The sequence below is a fragment of the Sitodiplosis mosellana genome, unplaced genomic scaffold, assembly GCF_009176505.1.
Source record: "Sitodiplosis mosellana isolate CC-2019 unplaced genomic scaffold, AAFC_SMos_1.0 Smas_scaffold_6226, whole genome shotgun sequence".
NCBI lineage: Eukaryota > Metazoa > Arthropoda > Insecta > Diptera > Cecidomyiidae > Sitodiplosis > Sitodiplosis mosellana.
Window position 1 is genome coordinate 3,253,407 of NW_022601467.1, and position 25,103 is coordinate 3,278,509.

At 36.7% G+C, this 25,103-nt stretch overlaps 6 protein-coding genes across 30 annotated transcripts; 2 read left to right on the forward strand and 4 right to left on the reverse strand.

Moving 5' to 3' along the window:
• Positions 1–941: 941 nt before the first annotated feature.
• Positions 942–10,154, reverse strand: LOC129578584 (ubiquitin thioesterase trabid). Of its 18 annotated transcripts, XM_055467369.1 has the most exons (13): positions 9,706–10,007; positions 8,902–9,308; positions 7,190–7,305; positions 5,559–6,844; positions 4,920–5,325; positions 4,426–4,726; positions 4,036–4,239; positions 3,617–3,943; positions 3,432–3,516; positions 3,170–3,341; positions 2,671–2,955; positions 2,420–2,568; positions 942–2,301 (listed from the first exon to the last, which is right to left on the reverse strand). In XM_055467369.1, exons 4-13 carry the CDS (start codon positions 5,705–5,707, stop codon positions 2,223–2,225), a joined length of 2,157 nt encoding a protein of 718 aa, XP_055323344.1. In that variant the 5' UTR covers positions 5,708–6,844; positions 7,190–7,305; positions 8,902–9,308; positions 9,706–10,007; the 3' UTR covers positions 942–2,222. The 18 variants fall into 18 exon arrangements, with proteins under 18 accessions (XP_055323344.1, XP_055323343.1, XP_055323339.1 ...); XM_055467368.1 differs by lacking the exon at positions 7,190–7,305 and having other exon boundaries at positions 9,052–9,308; XM_055467364.1 differs by lacking the exon at positions 7,190–7,305.
• A 31-nt stretch (positions 10,155–10,185) lies between these two features.
• LOC129578588 (uncharacterized) lies at positions 10,186–11,923 on the forward strand. Of its 3 annotated transcripts, none has more exons than XM_055467381.1 (2): positions 10,186–10,302; positions 10,557–11,923. In XM_055467381.1, exon 2 carries the CDS (start codon positions 10,559–10,561, stop codon positions 11,843–11,845), a length of 1,287 nt encoding a protein of 428 aa, XP_055323356.1. In that variant the 5' UTR covers positions 10,186–10,302; positions 10,557–10,558; the 3' UTR covers positions 11,846–11,923. The 3 variants fall into 3 exon arrangements, with proteins under 3 accessions (XP_055323356.1, XP_055323355.1, XP_055323354.1); XM_055467380.1 differs by lacking the exon at positions 10,186–10,302 and adding an exon at positions 10,393–10,462; XM_055467379.1 differs by lacking the exon at positions 10,186–10,302 and adding an exon at positions 10,401–10,462 and having other exon boundaries at positions 10,529–11,923.
• On the reverse strand, positions 11,910–12,800 carry LOC129578593 (28S ribosomal protein S23, mitochondrial). Its single transcript, XM_055467388.1, has 3 exons — positions 12,631–12,800; positions 12,404–12,565; positions 11,910–12,310 (listed from the first exon to the last, which is right to left on the reverse strand). The coding sequence occupies exons 1-3, from the start codon at positions 12,672–12,674 to the stop codon at positions 11,968–11,970; spliced, it is 549 nt and encodes a 182-aa protein (XP_055323363.1). The 5' UTR covers positions 12,675–12,800; the 3' UTR covers positions 11,910–11,967.
• Positions 12,801–13,072: 272 nt separating this feature from the next.
• Positions 13,073–22,123, reverse strand: LOC129578596 (allatostatin-A receptor-like). 6 transcript variants are annotated; one of them, XM_055467396.1, is made up of 7 exons: positions 21,974–22,123; positions 21,607–21,815; positions 20,713–21,357; positions 14,017–14,283; positions 13,618–13,730; positions 13,494–13,539; positions 13,073–13,218 (listed from the first exon to the last, which is right to left on the reverse strand). In XM_055467396.1, exons 3-7 carry the CDS (start codon positions 21,217–21,219, stop codon positions 13,120–13,122), a joined length of 1,032 nt encoding a protein of 343 aa, XP_055323371.1. In that variant the 5' UTR covers positions 21,220–21,357; positions 21,607–21,815; positions 21,974–22,123; the 3' UTR covers positions 13,073–13,119. The 6 variants fall into 6 exon arrangements, with proteins under 6 accessions (XP_055323371.1, XP_055323372.1, XP_055323373.1 ...); XM_055467397.1 differs by having other exon boundaries at positions 21,759–21,815; positions 21,922–22,123; XM_055467398.1 differs by having other exon boundaries at positions 21,759–21,815; positions 21,918–22,123.
• A 763-nt stretch (positions 22,124–22,886) lies between these two features.
• Positions 22,887–23,818, reverse strand: LOC129578599 (B9 domain-containing protein 1). Its single transcript, XM_055467407.1, has 2 exons — positions 23,466–23,818; positions 22,887–23,342 (listed from the first exon to the last, which is right to left on the reverse strand). Exons 1-2 carry the CDS (start codon positions 23,707–23,709, stop codon positions 23,026–23,028), a joined length of 561 nt encoding a protein of 186 aa, XP_055323382.1. The 5' UTR covers positions 23,710–23,818; the 3' UTR covers positions 22,887–23,025.
• A 131-nt stretch (positions 23,819–23,949) lies between these two features.
• On the forward strand, positions 23,950–24,928 carry LOC129578600 (UPF0547 protein C16orf87-like). Its single transcript, XM_055467408.1, has 3 exons — positions 23,950–24,297; positions 24,405–24,538; positions 24,633–24,928. The coding sequence occupies exons 1-3, from the start codon at positions 24,061–24,063 to the stop codon at positions 24,715–24,717; spliced, it is 456 nt and encodes a 151-aa protein (XP_055323383.1). The 5' UTR covers positions 23,950–24,060; the 3' UTR covers positions 24,718–24,928.
• The last annotated feature ends 175 nt before the right edge of the window (positions 24,929–25,103 follow it).

Genomic DNA, 25,103 nt, shown 5'->3' on the forward strand with positions numbered 1-25,103 from the left:
TTAAACTTTGCGTAAGGATTCAATTGTTCGTAATTAAACCATTGGGTGTTTATGTTTTTTTTTCCTTTCTTTTTTTTTGCGTTGTACTGTACGTTATTTTTGTGTATGTGTCATTTTGTAGCCATATTGAAATGGGTTCGACGACTGGCTTTAGCCGATGCTGTTTTTTTCTTGTCTAATTTTGACATTTTGTACAACGAAAGCTTGAAATTGTAGCTATATAATGTATGATTATTTTGTTCTGATACGATCGGTTCTCTTATATATATATATATATATTCAAGGGCAACCAATGCCTAGCGCATGGTCTCTGCGTGTATGTGTGGTGATTTTTCGTTTCATTTATCCCTTCCATTACAACAATCTTTTTTTTTATGGTTTCGTTTCGTCTATTAGCATTGGCGAACGGAAAAAATGTGAGAAAATCAAATTTTAAAGACAGCTAAAATCAATAAACCTATATTGACCTTTACCATCTGTTTTTTGGTTAGTTAGAATAATGCAGAGCACAAGCTAAATGTTAGATATATCGATGTTCTAAATGGATGCATAATTGAACATTTCACCTCGACACTGGAGACCATTTGTTAAAAATCAATTCAATTTTTGTCTCTTTAAGCCGATACTATTCACATATGCTCACTACAAATAGAATAAGTCTACAATAGCACATGGTTTTAATACCAATTGCCTTCGGCATCGAAATCAAAATACTCAATTATGCATCCAGTCATACGGCGTGTGTTTGGTATTCATTTTTGAATTTCTCTTCGAGAAATAAGTACATTTCTTTTCTTGCCGTGCTCTCTCTTGCTCATTATCTAAATGTGTCCGACATTTCGAGTATAGCTTAGAAATTATATTGTTTTTTTCCTATGTACATTCTAAGGACGAATCTCACGAAAACACGACGCAAAGACATAAAAACACCATCTCACAAATATAGTTTTGTTTTTTGTATTATTTCGTTAAATCACTGCATTGAAATTGACATTTGAATGTATATATAGATGCATGTGTGTGTATATTTTCATCTCCCATCGTTCACTTCTCCAAATCGGATGATACCATTTGAATTACAGAAAAGAATTTGATTATTCTTTTAATTCTATTGAATGATCGAGATAGTACCAAACAGAAAGAAAAAATCAACTAAAAAGGTCACGATAGTTACCGCAAATCGGCTGTTGAAAAATCATTCATTTCGTTCAAAAATAATTTCGTAATATTTTTTTTCCTCCTTCAACAATAATATTTCATTACAGAAACTCTCTTATAATTAGAATTTGGTTTTTCATTAGCAAAATCAAGTTAAAAACGAAGAACGAAAATTAAATTCCTTATCGGAAGAAAAAAATTTGATTGACAACGCCACACAAAAAAATAAAGAATGACACTTCATTTGAATGTGCATTTTTCCTTTCTTTTTCGAAAAATAAGACGTTGAAAAAGGCAAAAAATTGTATCAACTTCGAAGCAACCAATGCGCAATCAATCTCACTTTGGTTGCGCTCTTTTTTGAGCACAGGTCACACAGAATCAGGTCTGCGATGTCTTAAACGCTCGTCAAAATTAATCACATACAATTATATAGTAGCATCGCTTGAGATTTTTTTCCTTCCAACTTTTTCTCTTCATTTCAATCATCTTAAGCATATTCGATAAAATAAGCCGTTTGACAATGAATTTTTCATTCATTTTTTTGTTACATATATATATATATAGTTTTCATGTTTTTGTTTTCACTTTGGAAAATCATCGGATGATTCTCACATTTTGATTCGCCATTATGGATTTTAAATTGTATTTGAATTCAGAAAAAAAAAATCTATTAGACAGTAATTCACATTGTTTTTTTTAGAATTCTTAAGGATTTTCTTCCATAAATAGGTTAAGACATTGAAATTCAAAATCTTAAATTACGACATGTGATTTGGCATGGATGAAAGCAATTTCTTGTTTTGTTTTGTTTTTTGTTTGTTTGTTTTGGGACTTAGAACCAATTGCATGAGTGAAGAACGTGTGTTTGCGCGTTATGATTTTAATTTTCTCTTTGTTCTGCTGATAGCATTCCGGAGGTGATTCAATAGGAAAACGTACGATTGCAGAAATTCTTTGAAATCCATTGGATGAATTTTCATCTATAAGAAAATCTAAAGCTTTTTTTTTGTTATTCTCTGTTTAAATTGTTTTCTCTATCCACTGTGATGGAAATGGTTGCTTTATTCTTCGTCGGTATCGCCATCGCTTGAGTAACCGGTAACCGTTGGACGACGTGAGAATGGGGCGGTCATCACTTGCCTATAGATATTTATTGTTTGGTTGGCGGGATGAAATAAATAAACAAAAGGGAAAACGTGAATATTTTCGGTAAATAATAATAATGATCAGACACCAGGGGTGCTGGAATAAGACTTACGCAATTCGTCGATAGTGATTCAGCCATTCTTCTAGCATTTGTGCCACTAAAAGTGGACGCTTGTGCAGCTTTTGTTGTGCAACTAGAAGATCGCCTTCGGTCACGCACACATCCAACCATTGACGCATTATTGACTCTTCTCGACCCATCTAGTAAAGAAATGAAACAAATTCGTTTCGATTGCTTACTTCCATTTCCGTTCTTTTTTTCTCTTTTTTCCTGCAGCGAATGCAAGTAAACACGGTACATACCTCATTTTGTGTTAGGAAATGGATGGGCAACAATTTTTGTTCACAATCCATTAACGGTAAAAATGTGACGTCTTCCGAATCATCTCTAGCTGCATCGATGCGACTGTATGGTTCGGTTGGTACCAGCGCACTGAAATGACCTCGCGTGTATCCAAGGGCTATTGGTGATTTTATACAGAAACTTTGCTCCCACAACAACGGCAAATAGAGACCCTCGAACCGTGCATAGCCAATATCCTCACCGCGGAAACTTTTTACAAACTTTACACCATACACGATGATTGGCTAATGATGAGAAACAAAAATAGATTGAAAACCGTCGAATAAGCAACAACGTACTTTTGATTATAGACAGCAAAGTTGATTTTCACTATCACTGAGCAAACAAAAATGGCAAAGCAAATAAATTGTGCACCGGCCTATGAATAGGCTTCTATGAATGTGTGAATTGATTTAAAACAGTGCCAAGCGATTGATTAACATTCCATAGTTCACTCACCCGTCGCATTATGTGTGACAGCGCAAATATGTGAATTTGTTCGAGAGATGATCCAGGCTGATTAGCTAACGATAGTAACGTAGTCCAGTCGATCTCCCACTGTGTTTCGGCTAATGTATAATTTAGTACAGCTGCTTGAAGCATTTCGTATTCCTTCCATCGTGGATAAAAGCTGCACAAAACGGAATGTATACGATAAGTAATTGAACGTTTTTGATTGATCAAGAATTGGATTTGATTGAACAAAGAATGAAATACGTACATATTTCCACATTGATGTAAACTATCGGCAAGTGCACGCCGCAGTACATTATCACGATCAAAAACGCCCCAGGTCGATTGCATTACTGAATTTAATAAAATCGAAATATTAAAATTAAAAAAATATTTTAAATTATTCATTGCATCGCTCTTTTCTTTTTTAATATATTTTATATTATTAAATACCTGAATCGAGCAAGCAATCGCCGGCACTACGATTCCATAGAACCATCAAACGGGATCCCAAGCGTGCTGTTATCTCAAGCGACCAATTCAAAGCGGGCGGTGAACTTTCCAGTTGCTTTTGTGCATCACGATCCAAGAGCTCTTCGTATAATTGCTCCTGCACGGATATCGGCAACTCCTCGATTTCAGCTGGCAGTGAAAATGTCGCGTGCTCAGTTATATAGTGACAATTAAACATATTCTTTCGTACACGTAATGACGTTGCAAAATGTCGACGAATATCAGATGCCAAATCGGGTGCTACGTAGGATGGCACACGTTTTATGCCTGAAAAGAGCGATGCAATGATATCATTATTTCGATTTGAATAACATCAAGAAATGAAGTGGTTTTATTTTATTAAAACGACGATGCCATACCTGGACCACCAGAGATTTGTGCTAAAAGCATTGGTAACATTTCTTCGCGATGAAATCGAATCGCCAAGTGTATCAGCGTATGACCCACGTCATAAGCTGAGTTTCGATTTAGTAGAGCCACTTCTGTACTAGTTAACGATCGGCCGGGATTACCTCCGCATGATAAATATGCTTCAACGGCACCGTAATTGTTCTCAACGACACCTGGAAAGGAACAAAAGCAACAAACACAAAACATGAAATCATCAAAAAATACACAGTGACAAATCAAGCGGAAAGTATTGTATTGTATTCACAATGGATGAACCGGTGCTCTCGTCTTCCGTCATTTGAGCAAAATAACGGGCGATGAGACCGGGAGAAAATTGAAAAATTGAACACGCCACTCACCAATGCAAGCATTCAACCATTGCCAATCAGCCTGACGTCGAATTTGACGAAGGCGCCGCTCTTGCAGTGAATCACAGTTATTTATTGGTTCGTTGCTACCCAATTGATAGCGATGATGAGATAAATTACGTTTATTTGCATTCGATATAATAAAATTTCCAGCACAATTCTCATCGATATCTCGTTCCGGCGACGATATTGTGTTAGCACCAAATCTATCAGTATTATTTACACTACCATCTTTTGGACATCCGCACATTGAACATTTTAGACTTTTCGGCCAATTTTCGTATGTACACACCTGCATACATCAATTACGGCGAGCAAATGGACATGGAAATGAAATGGATAATCAAATAAAATATCAATCAATTGCAACAAACAAAACGGATAAAATGTGAAAAACCGAGTAAGACGGTGTCAATAGCAAATTTTGATTTGAAAGCAATCAGTTTTCGATTCGCATATTGTATCATATACGAATATACACGTACCGAACACGGCCATTTGTTGGTTGAATAGCATTTGTTATCAACCGGACTGATTCGATTACCAGCTGCACCTAAATTTGTTCGAGACCCCGACAAACTGTTCGATCGCAATGGGCTAGTTCGATTGTTGACCGCTATCAATTCGGCGTCTACATCTTTTATGCTAAGCGCATTAATTTGTTCTTGCACATGGCTTGATGAGTCCAAATCCGATTCACGTTTCACCGTGCACTGGGCGCACCGACTACATTTCACCGAATTCACAAACGTACACACCGAACACGTCCATTTGCTAGCTGGTGATTCCTGATTATTTGACGAACCGCATGCCGTCAGATTACTTTGTGATAAATTCAAACTCGATGACTCCACAATATTACTGCAAGAGACTTGCTGTGACGGGCTTAGTCTGTTTGTGTGAATGAACAAATGGGGAAAAAAAGATCGCAATATAAATTATCACCTCTTGTGCTTTTTTTAAAAAATATTTTTGTGTATATTTCTTTCGCAATTTGCACTTTAGTCATGAAACAACAATTACTTTGTTTCGTTTGTATTTTTCAGTTTTGAATTTTCCGACATGATAAACAAGAACAAAACAAAGCAGCGAAGAAATAAAAAAATTCATCAAGAAATACTCACCGAAATATATCCTCATTTAATAACGGCTTTTGACCCATGCACATTGTGCATTTCAATGATGATGGAAAATTCTCGTATGTGCAATATTCGCACGACCATTTTTCAGTTTCATCGTCATTTTCACTTTTCGTGCTTAATGATTCACTCATCTTTTTTCTTTCGCGTTTCTGCTCCTACTTCTTCTTCTTCTTCTTCTCGGCTTGTTTGTTGCTTGTTGTGTTGTGGAGCAAGAGCGAGTGAACGGGTTGAATACAATATTTTGATTGTATGATACGCTGGACTCGCTCCGAATGAGTGATGCGTACGCGTATGAGTTTTGTTATTCAGGTGCCGTAGATCAGCGAAAAATATTCACCGAAAATAAAAACACACGCAAAACAATTCACACGACTGGCAACAATTTACACACGAAACACAACATCGACACGATCTCTCTCCGTGTGTGTGTAGTTATTGTTCTTTATTATCTGTTAAATTTGGCTTTTTTTCTGATTAAATTTCGGCTCTTTGCTATCTCTCTCTATCTTTGTGTAGTCGCTTTTGTTCTGTTTGGTGCTGCCGTTGCTGCTGCTGCTGTTGCTGCTGTTGACAAACAATGCAACGCTCAGTTGGCTGCTAATCCGTAACGTTTTGGCAGCTCGTAGCTGTTGTCCCAAGCATTTATTCGCTCAACTTTGATGTATTCGACGGCGATCCGTTCGTCCGTTTTTATTATTGGCGAGAGAGCGAGATATATTTTTATTTTGCGAGCTGTGCGCACTTCAGGTGCAACAGCGAAAAAACCACACACAAAATGCGCCACCACAGATGATGCGAACAGAGAGTGAAGAGAGACAGAAAATCACCTTTCCTTGAACAATGATGGCAGTGTAAATCGAATATCACGACTAACGGTTAATTTTGGTTGAGACATTTAATAGCATGATTGGGCACTTGATAAATCGAATCGAATTGTTTTGTTCACTCCTTTACTCTCCCTCTATCTCTTTATCGTCGTATTGTGTTCGGTTTTTGTTTTTCGGTTGGGCTTAAGCTCTTTTTCAGCCTCAGTAATTGCATTCGTGCGAAAAAAGGATTCTGGCGAATTTATTTGCTTTAATTGTTCGGGTTAATCGTTGTTGAAATGATGTGTGATGCGGTTTCGTTTTAAAACACTCTCTATTTTCCGTTGTTCGTTCTATCTCTCTGTCACTCTAGCTCGAGCTGATTTTGTATTTGAGTCAGTTGTGTTTGTTGTTAGCTGGCTGGTTGACTGACTGACTGTTGGCTGCTCTTCTCATGCGCGCCTGATCAATAAAAAATATATAATCAAAAAGGGAGCGAAACAACAAAAAGAACGGAATAAGAGAAACAATCGAATAACATGAAATGCTTAAGCCGAAGCAACAGCAATGTGGAGCGACGCGCTCGAAATCGGTTCGTTTGAAACGAAAAAAAAGAAATAAATTTTCCCCTTAACCTCAATGCCATACATTTGACATTGATTCACAGATAATACTTATAATAGTGGTTCGTGCAATAATTTTCTTATTGGCGCACATACGTATCGGATTCTATACTATGTCCAAATGGAGTACATTACACACGACAACACAATACACTCTTTCTCATTCTCTCGCACATACACTTACTCTCTCTCTATCTCCCTGTCTTTCATTCGATTTTTTTTTGTCTACATTTCTCGCTCTCACACAAATTCACTCAAATACGGTTATCGTTATCGGTAGGATCTGGCCAAATGTCATGTCTGCAAACGAATCGAAAGTGGAAAGAGGGAAAAAATGGAAAAGAAGAAAAAAAAAATTCGTTCGAAAATGAATATTAAAAACAAAACAAGAGGGAAAAAATGAGCGGAATGCATTTTAAATTGGACGCTTTCTGTTCACATCAATAATTATCTAATGAAAATCGTATCGACGATACGGAAATGATGTTCGACTTCAGTTCACTGTGTGTATGAGTCTATCTGTCTAAATGGTGTGTTTGTGCAAGGCGTTCGAATGAGGTAAAAAAAAAACATTTCAAAATGAAATGAACAATATCAACAAAAAAATGCATGAAGAAGAATGGCTTGATTGCCCCGTGTGTGTGAAATACAACAATGAAAAGAAAATTGAAATTATATTGCAGTCGATCGAAACCATCGACACAACACGACGGCCAAGTGAAACGAAACGATAATAATATAACGAAGAATTAAAAAAAAACTAGAAAAAAAAATTCAGCCGAAGTCACACACAAACACATGCGCTCGAAGCCATAGTGATTAATAATATAAACACAGGCTGCAATCAGTCCAATCAATAATGGCACATGAGTGCTCAGCAAAATCGAAAACAAAAGTCGATTTCAAACAAACTCACAGTTTCAGCATGCATTTTTACAGCAACGAAACAAAATATAGTAAAAATTTACAAAAAGAAGAAGAAGAAGTACGATGAGCCAGTCGCGTTGCTAACAAATGAGCTTACAAGCACGAGAGTAAAAAAAAACCACCACAACACACAACACTGTACAATGAACAAAAAAAAAATTAAATAAAAATTATATAAATAAACAGTGGCAACATACACACAATGGCCCGTTTTTTTCCCCGCGAGTAATGCGAAAATAACGAAGAAAAAAAAACCCGAATGCGTTGTAGTATTAGTGTATTGTGGCAAGAAATTAAAAGCAACGAAAAAAAATGCTTCGCGAAATTAAAACCAAAACATGAAATAATTAAGTAAAAAGAGAAAACTTTCTAAAAATGGGTCGCCGTTTTTTTTTATTTACGTTTTCTAGTTTACTTGTACGTCTGTTTTCGTGGTTTCAAAAGAAGCAAAAAAAAAAACCAAAACCAAAACAACAAAAAAATAAGTAGTTATGTTCCAACCATCTCGTTCATTACATTTAATTTAATATTACGCTTGATTTTCGCTTTCTATCATATCAACTAAACATTACCAATGGCAATGGCAATTTGATGGCTTAAATATTTCCTATTTGTCCCACAAATGCGAATATGTGGGCATTTGCACTTGTGTGTGCGCACGCTAATGTCGTCTTCGTCTTGGTCATTGTTGTCGTTGTCGTCGTCAGTTGCTGTCGAAGTTAAAAAGTCGTTGCAGCTCACAACAGTGATTTTCAATTCATATCATTATGTAGTATGCTGATACACACAAGCAGCCAAATGAAAAAAAGAAAAGAAAAACAAACCATTTTCCAATAGGAAATTTTCGCACTGAATAATTAACAATTCGACAAATGCACAGATACACACCACTCACTGATGTCACACACGAAACAACAACAACAACAATATTACACCATGAACATCAGGCAGCCAAAGCAATGAACATACCACACACATCTCTCTATCCTCTCTATTTTGTTTGTTTCCATTGATTCTCTTCAATCATCTCTCTGTTCAGCGTTCATATTGTGAGAAACTCGAGTGAACAGAGAATGAAGGCAACAGAGAGAAAAAATATATAAAATAACGCACAAATACCACAAGGTATATTCATTCAGGTGCCAAATAAATTAAAAACATCTTTTTTTCTCGTATTTCGGAGTCACAAGTATCGAGTATTATATCGTTTTGCACATCAAAAACATTTCCAGAGAAAGTCGTTTCTTTTTCATCATCATCTTCTTCTTCGTTTATTTTTTTCTTCTGTATTTTCTTTATCAATATATTGATCTCATCACAAGTGCACGTACGAAAAAAAAAACGACGGATGAACAAATCATGTAAAACACAGATCGCTGGAGGTAATGGAGAAACTCAAATGCGCGCAAAATTGTCAAAATAAAAAAATGATATGTGTGCTGTTTTTTTCCTCTTTATTTTGGACGATTACGAATCACTTATGGAAACTGTGCTAAACAAGATAACAACACATACACTTCATGACACAACACAAATTAAAATGATTGAATATGTGATAAATACACAAATTATGCATTTTCAAATCAACTGCAATAGTTCTGTAGAAATAGAAGAAGAAGAAGAAGAAGAAGAAGAAGAAGAAAAAAGCAACACAACCAAAAGTAGCACACTCACGAAATTTTTCGTCAAGGAAAAATTTTACTGTATTTTTATGAATGAGATACACACACAGCTCGCCTATGTCGAGCTCTTGAACTATCTTATACGAATTACCCAAAAAAAAGGTTTTTTTTTTCATTTTATATTTACTAAGCAGTTTTGTGTTCACTTGACATCGCTAAAACAGCAATCGATTGTTCTTTTCTCACTTTATTTTGTGCACTTATTTCGTTTTCTCACCAAATCCACGATATGTCTTCAAACATCTATGTTCAATATTATTAATTTTATATATTTATTTGCTTCTTGTTCGTTCGGAATCGTTTCTCTTTTCTCTGTCTCTCTCTCCTTTTCTATCTCTCTGACTTTTATTTTGACTACTGCCATTCGTTTTGTTGGTCTTGAAACATCATTTGGCACTAACTTACGGCCTTTTTCTTATACATTCCTCAATATTTATGTATGTCAATAACGCCATCTGTTGGACAATTTTTTCTTTTGCCCTGGTATTGGCTGTCATGCAATTCATGTTTTTATTGATTGCAAAATAGAATTTCAAGCATTGATTCTAGTTAATTTCATGGAAATAAAAACGAAAATGAAATAAATTCAATGAATTCATTTTAGATTCGTTTATTTATTCGTCTGAAATCACCGAAATGGTTCGCTTAATTTTGCACGGTCGAACTGAGACGCAATTTACTAATTGATGTATTTATGTATTGTGGTTCATTGAAGCTTATACTTCAACATCATGGCGAACGCACTCTTTTTCCAAATCTATTGCTAACTGCCATCGCTGTCAATATTTACTATTTACGAGCGTAATGTTTTCTTGTGTATTCATGTATAGTGTTTGCTCGAAACAAAAGTTAGTAAATGCGTGTTCGGCATTTTTAAAGCGAAATTCTACGGCAAATTTTGTAAAATAATCCAGTTTTTTTGGTTTTGTTCGAGATAATTAGCGATGGGAGGCTGCCGATGTACATTCCGTGACTGCACAAATAATACGGTTAATTCGCCGGGGAAGCATTTCTTTCATTTCCCATACAAGGATAACGAACGATGCAAAAGATGGGCTCTAAACTCCGAGAAGATACTATTTTTGCGACTGCCATGGACACAGCTAAGGAACAAAACCGTGTGTGAAGACCATTTTACCGATCATTGTTTCATGAATTACAAGAAAGAGCGTCTGGTGAAAACGGCCGTTCCAACGATTTATATGGCAAAAGATGGGCTTGTTCATGACATCGAAGTGGATGAGTCAAAGCTTGAATCGTTGGTATATTGTTTCAACGAGAAAGGTTCCGATCAAAAGACGATTGACTTGCCAGATTCACAGCCACAAAAAAGAACCATTCACGTTAATTTGGCGGTTGACGAAGGTCCGAACGCTGATGATGAGTACAATACCATTGTTTTGACCGATTCAAATTTGATTCCAGATACATTGGTCGAATCAAAAACGAATCCAAACGCACCAAATGTTCTGAACGACTCGAAACCGGTTGTATTAAATCGTGTATGCCAGAAAGGAGGAGTGAAACGCTTCTCAGTACGAAATGTGCAGGAGAAAACCAGTATCAAACGGCCAGAATACGACGAAGCTGAAGTGACGTATACACCGAACAAGAGAATAAAATCGGAAGGAGTTGTTGTCGTTGGACGAACATATGGAAAATCAAATGCAACCAATTCAATTACATTGCACGATGCACACGATTCAGACAGCATATCACCAACCACCGAAAATGGATTAAATGATCCCATTACGGTTAACATACTGGAGAAAATCAATCACATCGAAGAACGTGACGCAAACAAAGTGGATAAATCACTCTATATGCAAATGATGACCGAACACTCCAAACAAATTGAAGACCTTAAGAAACTGCTGACGGACAAACTGGCCGATAAGAAAGATACACAAAACTCATCGGCATCATCGTCCACCGATGTGAAACATATTCGCGTTGAAAAGGGCCCAGCAATGACAAAAGTCCAATTGTTCAATGGAATTCGTAAGTATTTAAATCCAACCATGGTTGCGCTGCTTCGTATGGAAATGTTCGGCAGTTCTGATCGCGAATATCGACCCGATGAAAAGCAATTGTCTAAAGAGCTCTATAATTTAAATCAAAATGTATACGATTACATGCGAGATGAATGGCGCTTCCGTTTACCACCCAAGGCTGACGTCGAAGAATGGCTCAAACATCCAGATGACGAAGAAACCTGGGATTTATGCTAGTTTTTCAATTCTATTTTTCGCTGTAATTCAATTTTACTTTTTAAATAATAAATGGATTCACTTTTTTTCCTCCACAAATTCAACTAATTTATTTCAAATATCTAACGAGAAAGTATGTACAACTAGAACAATGATTTGATGTCAATTGAACCGGAATTGTCGTTTCGTTTGGGCGCTTTATCTTTTGGTTCTTCGGCATCTTTCTTTGCCTCGCGGGTGGCTTCAGTGAAGCTCTTGATTAAACCAAAATCAACTGGCTCGTGAATTTCATCTTCAAGCACTTCGACTCGCTGTTTGCTCGATGATTTCAATTGTTCCAGCGCTATCTCGAATATTTTTTCATCGTCTAAAGCACCTTGTGCCTTCAAATTGGTGTATAAACTGATGAATTTCTGGGTCTTAGTCTCGGCTTTATGATCGGCAAAGTTAATTGTGTCATACTGTTTCACTCGTTCGTGCAATTTTCTGTGAAAACAAAATCAATTCGTTAGATAAATACACACATTGTAGACAGTTGTTAAATCAATAGATTTGATTTGTGTCGAATATTCAACTTACGATCGAATTAAGTCTTCTTCATAAAGAATTTCTCGAACTTCTTCGGCTGAACCTTCTTGATCGTATCGCGGCTCCGTGTATGGTGGGTGCAGCGCATAAATCTCAAACCAAATTGGCTTATCTTCTGGATGCAATACATTCTTTTTCAAAAGTGAATTCATACTACGGAAAAAAAAACAAAAACTTAAATGACATCCTTACTTTTGATTCCACATTGAAATGCTTACCGCGCAAAAATAGTGCCAACTTTTTCGAGACGCGCTCCGGCCATTTTTATCGTAATTTTTTTATTCCTATTTTTAATATAAAAATAATGAATCAATTCAAAAAAAAAAGAAGAGGAATCCCGTATTGACTGTGACCGAAAATCGAATCAACAGAAAAAGTGAGGTTATGTTTTCGTTACAAATGTCAAGAGGCGAGTTTGTCAGTCGAACTCCATATGGTGTTGGTCTATTTTTGTTGAACACACTTACGTCAAGCGGGAAATATTTCAAATATGAAAACGGCTGCTAGCAATCGAAGCAATTCTTATGAAAGCTAAAACGAAATGATTATGTCTTAAAATGCAAACAAAAATTCGTTGAAGAGAAAAAAAAACATTTACGTTCACCATAGTAAATAAATTTTTATTTAATCATAATAATAATAATGATAATAACTATTTCAGAAATCGACATTTTGTTGATGTTAATAAATAATTAAATTGTAATTCATTAAACATGTTCTGGTGTAGCTGTGCTGCCAGTGCGAATTGATTTTGAGGACAATGGATGGTGATAACTGTATCGCCTGGTTGGGCCGCAGTAAATGACCTGGAAGAAATTGAATTATATAACCTGATTAAAGGCACACTCAACGCTATAGACATTTTCGACATCAATATGGTCAAGTTTGTTTATGGTGTGTGTCGAGTGAGTATTCCGAAAAAAACAAGGACAACGACGATGATGAAAACGGCGATGGCGTGAAGAGATAAATTAATTTACGACAGCATTTATTTTAATGGAAATATCGAAGTGTGTACGGTTCGCTTATACGGATAATAAATCCTACGCAATAATCCAAGGCATATTATTTAAACACTCACCTTTTTGAAAGCTTTTCGAAAATTTTCCGACAAAAACGCATACAACCTGCAAATTGGAAATGAAAAGTGAGACGAAATTGTTTATTGTTTCAATTGGAAATAATTGAATTGCATTTTAGCATACAGTGGGTTGATGCAGGCTGTGGTGTAGGCCAGTACATGAGACGCAATCTGCAGCAAAATATCAAATTGTGTGCATGTGTTGAACAGCTTGAGGCTCTTTAGCAGCAATATTACCTGGATTTTCATACCATATTTTTGCAAATAGAAGAATAAACAAATATCATTTAATGCAAACACATTTTTTTACTATCGTTCTTTTTTGTGTCCCCTTTGAATGTGAATTGATTTTATCAAGATATGGACAGGGAGAGCAACTGAGCATTTGGAAAATTGAGTGCTGTTGTATATTTTTTTTCATCTGTCTCAATTTCAACTCAATTAAATTCATTAGAATATACATGTATGATGTGCGTATGGAATGCATACGTGCACGTGATTATGCATATTTGATTGAGCTTACTTGTATGGGGAGCCAAAGCAATGCGAATGCAGCCACAACAACGAACACCAATCTTGTCACACGTTTTCGCCCTCGATGCGATTCATTTGTCCGATTGTGCGGCACAACCGTTCGCCATAGCCGTAACATGAATGCATACAGTCCGCTTATCAGTGTTAATGGTATTAAATATGAACTAGAGAAGAATATGATGTGAAAGGCGGCAAATGAAATGCCACCACTTTTGAATGCGCAAAACTTATAGTCGGTCGAACCATATTTTTCAGTCTGCAATGAAAAAGAGACAGAGGGTGAGAGATAGGAAGAGAAAAGGGAATTAAAAAAAGTGGATAATATTTATCTTCTGCAATCAAAAAAAAAATAGCGTATGACGTAACATCTATGACGTGGATTCCACATCAAAACACACAACAGCAGCATCAGCAGCAGCATCAACAAACTTTTGCACAAATAGATTAGCTGGAATCATTGGGGAGGGGATCTTTGAAATGGTTACCGAGTTTATTTTCCAAGAAAGCAACTTATGTCTTTATCTCGGCTAATTCATTCTCAATATATCAAATTGAGTGAAATCCGAGTAAATAAATGAAACGGATTCTTTGAATAATTCGCAACCTCATTTCAGTGTTTGAGTTTCTTGAGCGAGAAATGTAAGGGAACGAGAGATAGAGAGAGAGAGAGACAGAGATATTGTGCTTAGTCAATGCGTTTGGCCCCAAATCAAGTTTGAAGTAGTTGAAGAAAACCGAGTACATTCATTCACTCCACGTTAAATATTAAATTATTAATGTAATGGTCACACATTCATCTCGAACATCACCAGTTACAACAGCATTTATACTAGTATTACATGGCTCGAGGGATGAATGTGATCGCAATACATGCATGAAAACATTGAATGAGTGAGAAAAAGAGTTACAGCGTGCGCTCGTTCGCTCGCCCGCTCATTGGAAATATGGGTTGATGGCAATAATGTTCTGAATGTTGCTGTGTAAACATGTGCCAATATAATGTATTAAATTGTTTGAATATTTTTGGTTGAGTTGGAGCGAAAATTCTTTGATGATACTTTTCAATGTACAAGAATTTGAAATATTTGATACGATGAAGCCCACAATTCATTCGGTCGGTGTGCTTATCTTTTGTCCTTTTTTCTCTTGTTTCTTTTCTATTTTTTCTTCTATTTCATTTCTCTTGTCTTTTTGCTTCGCTCCGTTTCGTTCCGTTACGAAGTGTGTTGTTTGTGCAAATTCAAATGGTTAAAACACACACAGAGAGCGAGAGGAAAAGAGCGCCAGTACCAGTGTCACCCGAACGACACATCATTCCGAAACGGAACAACAAAATTATTTCATTATTATTATTATGAAATATTCATTAAATTTTCGATAAGATGTAAAGATATGAAGTTTAATGTTGTGCCATATCCAGCGAGAGAATGCGAGAGTGAGCCCCCGCGTGCTGGAGAGAGAGAGAGAGAATATGACCGGCGGAAAGAGAAGGAAGGCGAAAAATTATGAAGCAGACATAAAGCTGAGCCCAGCGCTCACTTTGCACACACTCTCACTCTGTATACATTCGATACACGTATTTTATTCACTTAGCGATGAGAATTACCCAATAATTAAATCTAAAAGTAATATTTCCAAAGCGATCCGTTTGGGTATGAAGGAGCGGGGCGTTAGCGCGCGCGATAGCGGCTGTTGTGTGAACTCAACAACAAATTGCCTTTGCAATAACAATAACCATATACGTGTCAGAGTTAGCGTTTCACATAATACAAATAGAGTCATACGTACACACAAAACAAAATTCTTGGTGGTGACGGTGGCGGCAATGGCAAACATATACGCCATGAACCGACCCTATTAAAGTTTCCTCTTTCTTAATTCGAATCAGTTTGATTTTCACATTTCGATCACACCCGAAACTGTTTGGCCAACATTTCGCACCGATTTTGCCTCTATCGTGCGTACGTGCGTGTGCGAGAGTCAGTGTGTGCCGTCATCAAAGAACAAGTAATAACAAGCTGCTCTTCGCAAGCACAACACCCATTTCAATTTTCGTTAATAACAAGATACACTCCATTCATCGTCTCTATCTTCGATTGGAGTTAATGGTTGGTTATTGATGTTGACAGAGATTTTTGTCGAAGGGGTCTGATTTTCGCCAACACAACAATATAAGGATGCAATGTGAAAACATGTCAACATGAATGTTTTCCGTGGAAATGGAGATGGAGATGAAGATGAATACCGCAACGGCAAAAAAATGGATTTGGCTCAATGTAACCGATAAAAAAAGTGCTTTCTCTGTTTGGATTATAAACAAGGCACAAGTATAGGGAGGCAGAGAGATGTGACAAAGTCAAAGCAAAATGTCAATTCACCTTTGAAACTATGAAATGTCACACAGATATTTTTGATGTATATCTAGTTTGACATTTTGAAACGTTTTCCCATTTTGCACGAAATTCGAATTCAGTTGTTGAGGGAGAGCTCATTGGTTGTAACCCATTTTCATTGACCGTAAATGTTTACGATAATAAATTCTATCCGGCTAAAACTATAGAACTCCACTTTCGATCGTTACACTCAACAGGATGTTTGCCCTTTTGTACACTTTTGAATAAAAGTAAAATGCGTATACGTTCAACGATTTCCAAACAACAATCAACGCAAAGATCTAATTTGATCTGGGAACCAGTGTATTTGTCAAATGGGAAATCACATTGTCATGTGTTGCTAGTTAGTACTGTGTTTTGTGTTGTGTCCAACATCGTTTCATGTATAATGCCCCAAGCATCTTCTTTTTAACTAAATATACTGTATCTCTTCTTCTCTCTCTCCCTCTCTCTGTCTCCCTCGCTCTATCTATCCAAAGCGACCTCGTCGTCAAAGGTCTTCGCATTTTAATGAGAACAATACGCTTTCACACTTCATTTTGGCTTCAAATTAAAACATAAAAATGAATTATTTCATCCACTGGGATGCGATTCGTTTGGCTTATTAGTTCGGCAACAATTCAATTCTCGTTTGCGTTTGGCCATTTTATTTCGAAATCTCACACATCAACCAAACAGTAATTGTGCATGTAGATTGATGCTCGCGCCCCATTCCTCTCGACCTGCGTAACCTTTTTCTAAACCATAGTCGTCACAATAAAGAGAAAATTATCGCTACAAAGTGACTTTGAAGTCGTTTCGTTTAGTTAAAGTTCGTCGAAAATCAATCACAAAACCAATGATTTAAAACAAAGGGGGGAGTTCAAGGGAAGAAAAAGCGAATGAAAGAGAACGGCAGAATAAGAGGGAGAGGAGGAAAATGATCTCGTGCTTTCCGATATTGAAAAACGAAAATCTCTTCAAGTTAATCTAAGCAGTTTTTTTTTAACGAAATTGCTGAAATTGTTTTATGAGATTTTTGATGGAAAAATGAGGAAAATTGTGAAAGCGCCCCGTGTAATCGTCTATAAATAATAAAAATGCTAGCATTTATGGTATTTCGTGGAAGGCATTTCTTATATGCTTAAGCTGCTGTGGATGGTGGTGGTGATGGAGGAGCTGTTTTGTTCTTGTTGTTGCTGCTTCTTGTACTGTTGCTGACGACGACGATGAAGAGCTCATGCCCATGCACCCATATGGATATGAGCATTCCATTGAATTGTGTTATGTGTGTATCCGTTCGTTCGTTCGTTCGTTCACTTGTTCATTCAGTTTCGTTTGTTCGTTCGTTTGGCAGCCAAACGAAAAATATAATGTGTACAATGCAAACATACAATTACGTATTATATTTTTATATCCTGTTTTTGAACTACTTGTTGCTTTTATGATCGTGTTCCATACTGTTCTATTTCGATGTTCGAACATAATATGCCGTTAAAAGGAATGTAGAAGCCGTCTTTTTTCTTTCCTTCCTATTTCGCCTGCTGCATTGTTTGGCACCCCACTATGCGTATTCATATGGCGCGCGTTTTGTCGAGGCACACATTACACTGATGCGAATTCGGTTCGATGGTTGAGCACGTGTCATGTGCCAGTGCTACCGACGCGTTGACCACCGACCAATAAGGTCACATAATAAAGAGATTTTGGATTTTAATGAACCAACAATTCACATGTTCTTGTTTCACTGTTCGTCCTCTTCCTTCTTGAAACGACACTTCTACACCACCCACCCTATCTCTCACCATGCGTCCTACTTTTTGACACAACGCAAAGAGGAAAATGAAAAAAGCTTTTACATCGATTACAGCCGAAACCGGAACAATTGTGTGTGAAGCCAATTACAATTACTCATTTGATCTACAAAACGACAGCCAGTTATGTCAGACGCGCGTAACGCCACCAACACTTGGGCCCCGTCTCTCGCGTATCTTTCCAAGCCAAACATTTGCCTCTAATTAATATTTCAATTGAAGATTTTTTTTTGCGATCGTATAGATTAAAGGATGTTGCAAAATTTCGTCATAAATAATTTAAATTGGAATTTCGACCCCCTTCCGAAAAATGGTACCAAATTACACCATACCATTTGTGATTTTTTCTTGATTTGCAGCATATTTCAATTGAATGCTGCTTCTGCTGCTGTCTAATTGTGATTCTTAGTGCGATTCTTGACGACACGCTCTCCCCCCCCCCCTCTCTATCTCTCACACATACAGTTTCCCATACTTTTTGTTCCATATAAATTCTCAATCAAACGATATATTCGCTGTGATTTACTACCGAATATATGTGTACACAATAAATTTTAAATAGCACTTTGATGGCATTTGCATACGGTTTCTTGGAATAAATTATCTATTCATTAGGATGGCATCCGGTTGCTTGGGTAATCGAAGGCGCTAAAGCACAATTCCAACTCCACTACCTCCCCGCACACATTCACCCATTGGTTTCTCTCTCTGTGTGTATGTGTCTCTGGGTCCTTTTTTCCGTTGTGATTTTATTGGAAATGTAGGAAAAGAAAATGTTGAAAGAAGAAAATTTACCGTGGTTTGAGCCAAAATGCCAAGAATTGACTCATAATACTTCAACTGAAGCTTATTTAAGCTAATGTCTGCACATCGAAAAATATTCGAATCATTTTTCCATCATTATTTTCACTAATACTCGACACACAACAAAAATTGAAACTGACTGTTCGATAAACGAGCATTCGTCCGTACATTCGCTTACACTCACATTTCTTCTTCTCCACCTACTCCTCATCCCGCTCCATCGCCTCATTCCTATACATCTCCGCGTTCCGACAAATGCTTTTCAATTCTTCAAGCTTTCTTTGGATAAACCAATTCAAGCTGGCTCGACACAGCCAGCTTCATATTGCACGAATATTAAATTAACATATCTAACAAACGATAGATTCGCTAGTCGTTCGATGGTCCGATTGTCTGTAGTTTTATGTGATAATAAGATGTAATAAATTGCTTTTGTGTTTGCATTTTCTCTTAGAACAAAGAACTTCATTGCCAATTGAATTGGCCGATCTAAAATATATATATATATATATATTTTTTTTTTCGGTTGAATTGCCGAAAAATGGCTTCCATTTCTTCGGAGCATAAAACTTCAAATCGATTCAGCGTCGATGGCGACGGTCCAAAAAGCCGTTCCAATTGCTTTGCTCTTATGTATATCTATCGCTTACTCATACTCTCTCTCCGCGTCCCGACCGTACCATCCAACCCATTAAACCATTGAAAACGTTTCATTTGTTTATTTTCTTGTTCGCAGAGTCTCTCACAACAATTGGTTGACCAAGTTTGTTGTTTGTCAAGTCTACGCCAGAAGAAAGATAAGTGAAATGAAAACATATCGCACACAACATACAAATGACTTGATTTGGTTTTTAGCGAAATAAAGGATGCTACAAGAAAGTGTGTGCGTGTGCGTGTGTCTGTTTTTGAAATTAATGATGATGAATAATGAAAGGAGACAGTGGTTGTTCTTTCCTTACATTGTTCGGCCGAGATTCATTTTAAGTCGGTTTCAGGGCGATTTTTGTTATTGTGCCATAATATATCGAATTGATTATTGTATGCTCAAAGATATTGATCGATAACATTTTATTTAATAACCGTGTATTGCATATGGTAATTAGTATTTTTAATAGAAAAAAAAACAAATCAATAAGCTCTGTTTATCTATCCAGCTTTTTCTATCAACACCAGCTTTTCGCCTCAAACGTGTATTTATGTGTTTTTGTCGACGTTCGCGTGTATCACTCTCTCTCTCTCTCCCTCTCTCTTCCTCTCTGTGTACAATTTTTGTTTCTGTTTCATTCTAAATCGTAATATCACAAAATTATACTGGCAATTTTTGTTGACAATGACGATACCATAAAATTTTATACGATATTTGTACAGAATAAATGGTTGGGCACTTGATATTATCATTGATTTGGTTAGTATTTTGTTGTTGTTACCCCCGCCACGACCAGCACAACCGCTGCTGCTGCCGCTGCCGCAATCGTACTCATCTAGATCTTGTTACATAGTTTGTGCTTTTGTCACGCAATTAATTGGGCATCATTGAGCATTAGAACCGCAGTTATTTCCATGTTATTTTTCCGTCTTTTTATTTATTTTTTCATTTCGATTTCTTTTCGTAATGACCCGGCAATGAACAGCTAATTTTTTGTTCTTAAAATAAATTTGTTTTTATGATTTTTGTTTTTATTTTTCTCAACTCACCACAATTCCGTGCGCAAAGATGACGGGAATGGCTGACGACAGTATGAGTAGCCATAAAATGGTAATCGCTTTCAGTGCGTTGCGTTCATTTCGCAACGATCGGCTTGAGATGGGGTATACTACAGCCAAAAAACGATCAAAACTCATCAAAACTAAGGTATAAATGCTGGCCAACGCCGTGACAATGATCAAATATTGAACAATTTTACACCAAGCATTTCCAAGTGGCCACTCGGATGCCACATAATCGATGGCCGTGAACGGCACACAAAACACAACAAACAGTAAATCCGCAATGGCCAAATTGATAATGAGCATATTTGTAGTTGAGCGCATTTGTGGATTCATCAGTACAACGAAGATTACCAGCGTATTGCCCAAAAAGCCTATAATGCCGATTAGACTAAAACAAATCGTCACTATGGGTTTAATTGTTTCAACGAAATCGTCGTCAGTGTCATTTGTCGGACACTGGTCAGAAATTTTCGAAATGTTTTGTAAATCCATGTTTTTACGTCTGATTTGTTCTTGCACCGCTGTATTCTTTCTGTTTTAATGCGGATCAACGCAAATTTCGGACTAAAATCCAATCGATTGTGTGGTGGTGTTGTTGACGTTGATCTGTACTGTATTGCACCTCCGTACCTGAACGCCAACCAAACATTGACCAAAAATAGAAACAGAGAAGAAGAAAATACAATGAGAAATGCTCAAAATTTCCAGGAAAAAATGATTGAGTGAAATGTTATCTTGCTGCTTTCGAGAAGGATTAAAATTAATTTTAAAACACATTAAAATAAACCGAACGAAAAATCGGATTTTGTCTGCACACACACATTATATCTTCAAGTGTTTTGCATTTATTTTCAGTTTTGTTCGAAATTTTCCACGAACCTTTATTTCAACACCTTTTTTCGATTTAGCTCGGTTTGTTTTCTATTTTTCTGTATTTTTCTCGAACAATTTATGTTAGAATAACAATAAGCACATGTTCGAAGGTAATAATATCACATTTTGTCGACTTTTGAAAGAAGAATCCCACTTACAGATATTTATCTGCAGAATGACTGTCATTTAGAGCAACCGAAAAATAATAAACATTGCTATTATTTTCGAAACGAATCCGAAACCAAGAAAAGAACAAAAAAAAAATAATAGAAAAACACGTTAAAGAAATAAATGAAATGGCTGGCTGGCAAACTGACTAACTGATTAACGTGCGAGCGTGTGAGCGAAAGTGCGATAAATAACCGAAACGCACGAATGGAAAATGATGCAGAGCCTGAGTATGTGATTCAAAAGATTTTGAATTTTCCGACGAACGAGAGCGAGAGAGCTCACCGAAAACCGATAAACAACAGAAAAAAATGTGCCGCTCTCATCAAATGCGTCCAACTGTTTTGCGCTAATCGTTGATTGTGACTGAATGCAAGAACTCGGAATCACTCGATGTTTACACATTTTTCGCTATTCGTGTTATCTCTCTGGATTCGCATGAACACTGTGTGTATCCAAGTCTTCTTCTTCGCCGTTGTCGTCGTCGTCGTCGATGGGGCGTCGTAGATACGATTACGTATTCCATATTCAGCCTATACATTCTGCGTGTCTCAGTACGAGCGGCGAATGAAGTAAGTGAGTGCAGGAAACATGTATGGAAGCAAACGAAGCGGACACATTTTTAAAAATTTTTTCGCTATTACTGATTGCGCGCACATATCTATGCAAATATGCGTTCGCACAATATAATTCAATTCAATCCTTTGATTTTATTTTCTTTTATTGCTTCCTGGTGGTTTTTTTTTGCGAGACTTGAAATACAACCATTTTCATTACCATTTCGAATCATCATTCGAAACAAGAGCGAAAGCGTCTCAAAAAAACCTTTAACCGTACATCCTTTGTGCATTTCAATTTCTTCGTCATGGTTCGCATTTATTTTATATGATTTTTTCTCTATTTAAACACCCACAAATCGTATTTTGCACAACAATTTTGTCGGTTGTGCTCATAAAGAAAAGAGCGAATGTGAACGAACAGACGAAGAAAAAAAAACCAGAGTCGAAACGCGGAGTTTTCCTTTTTTACGCAAACACCAGCGGATTTAAATAAGATAAGAACTACAAAGTATGTTTACGCAAAGCTTTCCATTGATCGAAAGAGACCGGGCGCTTTATTTGCTTATCATCTGATAATCTAGATTATTGGTTCAATTACAATAGGTTCGTTATAATTCGATTAATGATTATTTAAAAATAAAATGACGCATTTTTCTACAAAAATTCTCTCAGTCACAGTGTATTTTTCATCCGTTGCCTAATTCCATTCTAGGCACAGCGCATCACCACCTCTCGTAATGGACTGTAGTGTCACGACCAATTCACCATATGATTCCATGGTGAGACCTTTGTTTTTGGTTCCTTCGAGTAAAATTTTCGGATCACGTAGTTCGGGTCTTCGATCGGTGAACCAACTGGAAAGTGATGACCAAAGATTTGAGCATTGTGCCGTTAAAATTGGAGCCCGTGTCGTTGTACGTTTGCCACCAAGAGGAACATGTATACGTGCATATCCCTTGGATGATTCAGCTCGCCACCAATTCGTTCCGTATAGACTGAACACAATTTGTGGCCCTGTAATTTGAATTTTTGTTTCAATCGTATTAATCTCTTGGAAGAATCAACCTTTCAACTTGTTAATGGAACGCAAAAACCTTTTTGTTTTCTATCATTCATTCATAAAAACGGAATACTTACAACCAAATGGATTTGTTGATTTGAACATCATTTCCATGGGCATGTTAAAAACGACTTTATCATTTGATTGTCCGACGCTTGCATTTTGTGTAACACCCGAACTAAATCCCGATACTAGCTCCCAGTCTGGACCAGCAACCACATCATAACGAACAAACAATTTGTGACCGTCGAATCCAATCGGATAATAGGCACAATCAATTTGGCCGGTTACATTTATGAAAAAATATTCACTCGCTTCCATGTTTGGTTTTATCGTTCGTTTTTTTTTATTATTTAATCGAAAATTAAGAGAAGCGCAATTGACATTGCACTTTAATGACAACAATTCAATTTGTTTTTGTTTTTCGACTCAAAGTAGATTGTTATGGAAACCATTCAGTCGATTGAATTTTTAAAACGCAACATAGTTACGTAGTTGACCGCCACAGCGCTACTCATTCAATCCACACACATACACAAATACACACCGTCACAAATGTGAAACGTCAAAACAATAATGGAAGTCGAATAAATATTAAAGTCTGCCAATTGGTTCGCAATAAACGTGAATTCACACGGTGCCGACTGATTTGAATCATTTTGCGTGGAAACCATGGTCAAAAGTCGGGCAATTGTAAAAAATTGCCCAAAGTGTGATGCTCGTGTTGCGGTCGCAACTAAAGCATGCAAATGTGGCTATTCATTCTTTTCAACACGGCGCTCGGAACGGATTCGCGAAGCGGTCGAAGAAGTAGATGAACGGCGCCGAACATCCAGAGTTCGACGAGAAAAACCGAATTACTATGATTCACAACAATTTGAGAAAAAGAAAAAGAAGAAGGAAACTAAGGTAAACAAAATAAATGAAATTCCGAATGCTTTTTTTTAGCTGCAGCTAAACCTTCTAACTAAAAATACATTTTGTTTATTTTGTGCATACGGCGATTCAAAATCAAGACCAAACGAAAGGCATCGAGTCCAGAACGGCAAACCATCAACGATGATCACAGCAAAGATGCTCCGGCAATTCGACCGAAACGCAAACGCGTTCGCAAGGAGGAAGAAAGTGAAGGGATCGACCTTTGTGCCAAGTAAATGTCCAACACAATTTCTTCTCCATAAAATTCCAATCGATAGTGTCTTTTGTTCTTCTAATTTATCATTTCGTTTGTTCCATTTTTACAGGCTCACACCGGAACGACAACAATTGGCCACACTCATTTTGTCAGAACTGAATCGTAAAATGTGCAGCGTTGTTTGGACACCGTAACAAATATTGCAATAACGTCGTTAAATCGGTTCAAGACGACAAAAGATTCTCATTTTTTGAGTTTTATACTAAGATCTTATCAAAAAAAAAATTAATTAATTAAAAGCCAGAAATTATTTTAGAATTAGCAACAACAAGAGAAAATATTGCGATAAACGACTATCACAAGCACACAGCAGTTAATTAAAGATAAAAATAAGAAATAAATCGATGGGATAACATCCTGTTCAAAATATGTACGTTTTGCTAAAAATAGAAATGATTTTATAAGAAACGAAAAACCCAAAACAAACAAAACGAAAAAAAAATGTGTTGAATAATTTGTGTGTACGTGTGTGTTGGGGGCAAAATGCAAAAGAATTTTGTTCGAAATGGAAATTTCGCAT